Here is a 6,566-nt window from a genome sequence, read left to right on the forward strand (position 1 = left end):
AAGAAAGAAAGAAAGAAAGAAAGAAAGAAAGAAAGAAAGAAAGAAAGAAAGAAAGAAAGAAAAGAAAGAAGATAAAACTTAAATACCCATCAGACGACTAGTAAGAAAGAGAGCCTGAATGCAAAGTTAAGATGACTGAGTCAAAAACTTCTGAGTTTTGCTGCCTGAGAGGGTTCACTAAAGGCAACTCATCCGAGCAACCCTCTAGACCACACTTTTCAAACAAAATCGCAATCTCTGCTGAAGGTCCATCTTTTTTCCAAAAGCTTTCATGACCAATACTTTTGCAAAATACAATGAAAGTAAATAATAGACAAATGGAATATTAAAAAATAAGGCCCACTGATCACATATTTGGATGTTACAGCAATGTAAAATTTCTATACAAGCTTTTAAAACCTCTCCCTACCTCCTTGTGGACCAGTAACTAACAATTCCTGGTCCGGCACCCCCTCCTCATGCCTAGACTCTCACGGTGGTCAGCTTTCTTTCTAGGTTTGTCTTCGGGTGAAGGTGATGATCCAACTATTCTGATAATCTTCTGTCCTTCTAACACTCTACAGCTTCTACAAGTACCTTCTATGCCCTGTCTTTTATTTTCCCTGATGTAGATCATAAAGTGATAAGAGTATTAATTTCCAGGGACTTCCTCGGTTCAGAAATGCTGTACATTCTCTAATAATACGACTCGAGATGCACATCTCAATTTTTAGAATTCACAAAGCCATTTCACACCCATTTTCTCTTTTAATCTTCACGTTGATATTTTGAGGTAGGAGAGAGAAAATTATCATGCCCATTTTATAGAGGAGTACATTTAAGATCCAAGTGACTTATTCGGGATCCCATAGTAAGCAGGAAAGGCATAGTGGAAGGCAGGAAGTTTAACTGCTGATACATTAGTTCATATTGTCTATTTCCATTTTGCAGGAGAAGAAAAGAGAGTTCAGAAAAGTGGACTAACTTCCTCAAGGCCATAGGACTAGCAATTTGAGCTCCAGGCACAGCCCTTTGCACTTGCCCCGTTTTGTTTTGTTTTTTTATGACTTGTCTGTCTGACTGAATCCTGTGGCTTTTCCATAGCCCCACACAGCCTTCAATAGGAAACACCTCTTTTCCTGTTGACTAAATTCCTGTCCACCTTTCACACCGCGTTTGTCTTCATGGAGTGGTGACTCCATTTCAACTTTCGCTAAGATTCCAAACACATGCACCCCAGGGGTGTTGGCAGCAATACTCAAACAGGCATTTTTTTCTCCTAGACTGTCATCCTTCTCATTTTTACGTCTGTAGAGGTCAGGAGTGCATGTGGGAGCAGAAACGATGATCTGAGGGTCCCTGGGTTAATGGCCCCGGGATCCTGGAGTTCTGCAGGCAAACGAAGGTAGGGGCGAGGACTGGTCTTCCTGAGTTCTTAGTCTCTTTTCTTACAAAATACTGACACTGTTTTTAAGTTCCACATTAGTAGTGAAGGCAAATCACATCAAGAAGAAATTAGGTAAGAATTTCTTTAGAGAAGCAAGTCCAACTTTTATTGCAACCTTTTTCATTTCCCCAAAGTGATATTTTTCGCATTTGGAGACTGGCCCCCACCCACTATTGTAGATATTTCTCACCTGCTGTTGACGCAGAAGTTTGCACAGTGACAACGAGGAGGCAGAAACCCACAACCACGTATTAGGTCAGCTGTATACTATTTTTTTAAAGATTTATTTATTTATTTTACAGGGAAGCGGAAGCAAAGAAAGAGGGAGAGAGAGTCTTAAGCAAACTCTGCGCTGAGCATGGAGCCCAATGCAGGGCTTGATCTCACAGCCCTGAAATCATGACCTGAGTTAAAACGAAAAGCCAAAAACTCAACTGACTGCACCACCCAAGCACCACCCCACCTCGGCTGTATAGTTTTAACACACACACTTAATATTTGGCTTCAAGGTGAAAAATCAGGCAGTGTCTATTAAGATTAAATTAATCACTTCTGATATGTCCAATCCCTTCTGCTAAGACAGCTGTACCTTTTGACTCCTTAGCTTTGATTTCTTGACTTCCCAAAAATCATTCTCCATCTCTGCTATGGGAAGATGGATGCATGCTTTACATTTAAGTAGCAGGATTTAGTAAAACAAGAGATGGTTGTTGAACATCCAATCTCCCAAATTTAAAATCCAAGAGCTGGCTTTAAACTCCAGGGAGAAAGTCTTGGGAAAGAACTCATTGAACCCTCATTGCCAATGTGTTGGCCGATAGAGCTGGAGAATCTCTCCAGAGAAGTGTGTAGCTTCCAGAAGTCTACCTAGCTGCTGCCCTTCCCACCATCCTGGGACTCCGCCTTGATGGTTCATTAATCCTCTGTACTCTTCTCTTCCTACACACATGCTAGTTTTACAGCAGCGCTTTCTGTATTTAGGAGGGAGGAGTGAAAAGGAATGGGATTTGTTTAAAACAGAGACACCTGGAGCACTCTTTCAGGAAAAGGAAATGAATTGAACCAGTACCATAGTCTCATGCTCTCTCCTCTCCTCACCCTGGCTCACGGCTGTCCCACTCCCCTCCATCACCGACAACTTGATGGGAAATCACCCTCTCTCATCAGCAAATAAAGAGCCCATGCTTCTGGTCTCCTGAAGAGCTTATCTTATTGCCGAGGTTTGAGGTAGACAGCTTCCGGCAGAGTCCGTTTAGATGGGGCTTTGCGATGAGCTATGCATCAGGCAGTACCTCGTGATGGTTGAGAGTCTGGAGCCTGGAGCCTGACTGCCTGGTGTGACTCCCAGTTTGCCCCTTACGTGACTTTGGGAGAGTTTGTGCCTCAATTTCCTCATTGATAAAACTGAAACTTTGAGGCTTCAATTAGTTATATGTAAAGACCCGGAAACAGTGCCCCGTACATGATAAGCATTCAAAAGTGTATCTGACTGCTCTTGGGACAAGAAGAGGAACTGAAAAAAGTAACGGATATGTTACATGGTGTATTCGTTGTCCATCGGTATATAACAGGTTGCCCCCAAATGTATCAGCTTAGAACAGTAAAAATTGATTCTCTCCCCCAGTTTCTGTGGGCTAACAATTTGGGAGTGGCTAGGCTAGGGGCTTCTGATCTGGAGGCTCTTGCCATCCTTGGTCAGAGAGGCAGTCATCGGCAGGTTTGACTGGAGCTAGAGGATCCACTTCACATAGCTGGTAAGTTAATGCCAGCATTGTGCTGTGTGAATCTCTTCGTAAGGCTGCTTGATGTCCTACACTGGGACTGGCTTTCCCTAGAGTGAGTAAGAGAAGAGAGAACAAGGTAGAAGCCACCATGTCATATATGAGTTAACCTTGGAAGTCACGCTCCATCATTTCTGCAATATCCCAGTTGTTACAGATACTAGTTACCATTTGTGTTATGGATGGACAGCTCTCATTTATATTTCAGCCTACTTATTTACTGGGTTGCCACTAATGTTTTTTGTGTTTTTTTTCTCCTTGTCTCTTTCATTCTACTATAATACACTTCAATTTGCCAGAAAGCAATTGGCCTATTTAATAGTGTGATCCAGATTCATCTTCTACTGATGATGAACAAGGCCTCCCCAGAGTATGAAGGAAGCCTGCACAGATACCAGAAGGCAGCCAAGCTCTTCCAGGGAAAGGTAAGTCTGTAATGGGAGATACCCTTCTGACTACTCAGTACCAGGACAGAGGGCACTAAAAAAAGGGGAGATGGGTCCAGAGAGATTAGATAAATAAGGAAAGTGGGTATGGTTAAGAGATAACAAAGTGAGAACTGGGACGTAATGAGTCACATTACTCTGATTTAAAATTAAAGATCTATTTTATAGTGTTAAAGACCTATATAACCATATTTTCCCTTGGCAGGGAATCTATTTTTTTGTTCCTGCATTGAGAAGTGGAGAGAAAAATGGAGACCCAAAGATGCTGAAAGTAAAACTCCCCTATTAGTCACAATGTATTTATTCTTTGCCATAACCTCTTAAAGTTTTAGACTCAGGACTTATTGCTCATATAAAGCACCTATCACGTACCTGGTGCCTACTAGATGTCTAATAAATATTTCTGTTCCTTGTCTACCTTGTGCAGCTCTGTTTGGTATCACTGAAATAATAAATCTTCAACCACTTCAAGGCTACCGCATTAAGCTAGACCTTTTCTCTTTTCCTTTTTTTTTTTTTTTAAGATTTTATTTATTTATTTGTGAGAGAGAGAGAGAGAACAAGTACAAGCAGGGGGAATGACAGGAAGAGGGAGAAGCAGGCTCCCCACTGAGCAGGGAGCCCGATGCAGGACTCGATCCCAGGACTCTGGGATCATGACCTGAGCAGACGGCAGACGCTTAACCGACTGAGCCAGCCACCCAGGCGTCCCTAAACTATACCTTTCCAATGTTGACAACTGTCTGGTGGTAACATAAGCCGGCTTTCTGGTGGCTGTTTCCCTAACACTGGAAGTTTTCAGTGTTTCTGAATGTAAATGATCCTCTAACAAGAATATTCTAAAGGTTTCTACTTTGGGTAGAAGGTTTGATTTAATAATATCAAATAGATGACATTTATCAAGCACCTACCATATGCTAAAAACCATACTGGACATATTAAATGGATCGTCTCATTTAATCTCCCCCAACAAAAGCCTATTTTGCCAGTGAGAATACTGAGTCTCAGAGAGGCTAAGTAATGTGCCAAAGGCACACAACTAGAGAGTACCAGAAACAAAATTTAAAATGTATTATCTGCTTTTAACCATTAGGCTACACTTAAGTATTTCGCTAATCACTAAAGCTGCTTCCAATTCTGTGTTCTTAAAATTAAATAAACCTGATCAAAGGGATAAAATACGAAAGCAGAGAAAAATAAGAAGAAATTCATTAAATTATAGGGTACAGGCCGCAAGTTCAATCAGTGTAAACTGCAACAATCATGAGGTGTCTCTTCCTCCTGTGGACTTCAGATAGATTTTTTTTTTTTCCCTCTCAAACCTCTCCAACTGCAGATTCTTTTTATTCTGGTGGACAGTGGTGTGAAGGCCAATGGGAAGGTGATCTCATTTTTCAAACTAAAGGAGTCTCAACTGCCGGCTTTGGCAATTTACCGGACTCTAGATGAGGCGTGGGATACACTGGCCATCGCAGAAGTTTCTGTGGAGCATGTGCAAAACTTTTGTGACGGATTCCTCAAAGGAAAACGGCTGGTAAGTGGGAGATTCCAGGTACAGCAAGTTGAGTTTTCCTCTCTGTGTCCTCTTATTTCCTGTTGAATAAAAATTCTTTGAGCTCTACTGGATTTAATTAAGAGCAAAAGTACATGAGGATAAAAGATGGAGAGGATCGGGATGCTTGCTAGGGTAGAGTCGTGAGAATAGAACTACACGTGCATCTTTGGAAACATCTTGCATATTCAAAGGAGCTGAATTTGGGGCTTTACCGTTCTGTTGACATTATTAATGGGAAAAAAACCAAATTCCTATATATAAGAGTTCATGAGATAAAAATTAAGGATGGATTTAGGACTTCCAGGAGGCATTAAATAGTTCAGCTTGCTAATCTCAGAGCTCAAAACCAAGCGTGGGCTTCCAATCTAAATAACAGTGTTATGATGTTTTTCAGAGAGAAAATCATGAATCAGAAGAAAAGACTCCAAAGGTGGAACTCTGATCTCTCCCTGATACTTCTGCATACTACTAAGTATTTACATGAAATAAAAAAAGGGCAACTCAAACCTCAGAGACACCAAATAACAGGATCGCCAGGACTTACACACACGCACACACACACACACCTCTCCGTTTTGTTCCTTGAAATCTCATTTACTCTCCTTATCCTTTCTTTTAAATTGTCTACACTCTCTCACTACCCATCCAATCTTCTTCTACACGTTCATACCGTGTAGTCCCATACACCCACAACACATGTCACTGAATGGCGCCTTTAAGAGAACTCCTGTGATATCTCTTGGAAGTGGAGACATTCCTGGAGGGAGGTTGTTCTGATTTGTCATTTTCTAGTGAATCTGTACACGGCACAGGACTTACACGTGCACCATATTTTCTGTTCTTTTATGGTTACCAAGGGGTTGAAACTCTACTTTCTTCATAAGCACATGTCCCTCTCTAACTCAGGGCCAGGAACAAAAGGAAGGTCTTAAACACCTTTCTGGAACTGTCTTTTTGCCAGAGTCAAATGATGCTTCCAAGTCTCTAAACTCAGCAGAAACAAACCATGTAAAAATCCTATGCTGGGTTTAGTGTTCCTAACTCCCATGTAAATCAAGAAGCGCACAGTAAATAAAAAGCAATAACGTTATAGGAAAAGACTGGCATCTCTTTGCAGGCCGATCCTTTTGTAAATACCCAGCTGCCCAGTTAGGCAGTAGGTACCTCCCCCTTCGGTGCCCACTGTTTAGCGTCCGGCCACGAACCACTAATGTGTTATTGTTAACTCTGTGGGTGGGATGGGAGGTGGGTAGAGACCATCCTGCATGAGGATCGGTGTAAATGTGGCAAAAGAGCTAGGAATCGAATTAGGTAAAAGGTCGGGGAATAGGTAGGGAGGGGGCCACTTGGTGATGGCC

At 41.8% G+C, this 6,566-nt stretch overlaps 1 protein-coding gene across 1 annotated transcript in view; it reads left to right on the forward strand.

Annotated features, from left to right (window-relative positions):
- ERP27 (endoplasmic reticulum protein 27) overlaps window positions 1-6,286 on the forward strand; it is a 22,236-nt gene extending 15,950 nt beyond the window's left edge. The window contains exons 5-7 of the mRNA XM_035028163.1: window positions 3,507-3,632; window positions 4,990-5,187; window positions 5,603-6,286. Of these exons, the coding sequence (XP_034884054.1) occupies window positions 3,507-3,632; window positions 4,990-5,187; window positions 5,603-5,650 (372 nt within the window). The 3' untranslated portion in view covers window positions 5,651-6,286. The remainder of the gene's footprint in view (window positions 1-3,506; window positions 3,633-4,989; window positions 5,188-5,602) is intronic.
- Window positions 6,287-6,566: the final 280 nt, after the last annotated feature.

Source organism: Mirounga leonina, unplaced genomic scaffold, assembly GCF_011800145.1.
Source record: "Mirounga leonina isolate KUSES-001 unplaced genomic scaffold, KU_Mleo_1.0 Mir_201, whole genome shotgun sequence".
Classification (NCBI taxonomy): Eukaryota; Metazoa; Chordata; class Mammalia; order Carnivora; family Phocidae; genus Mirounga; species Mirounga leonina.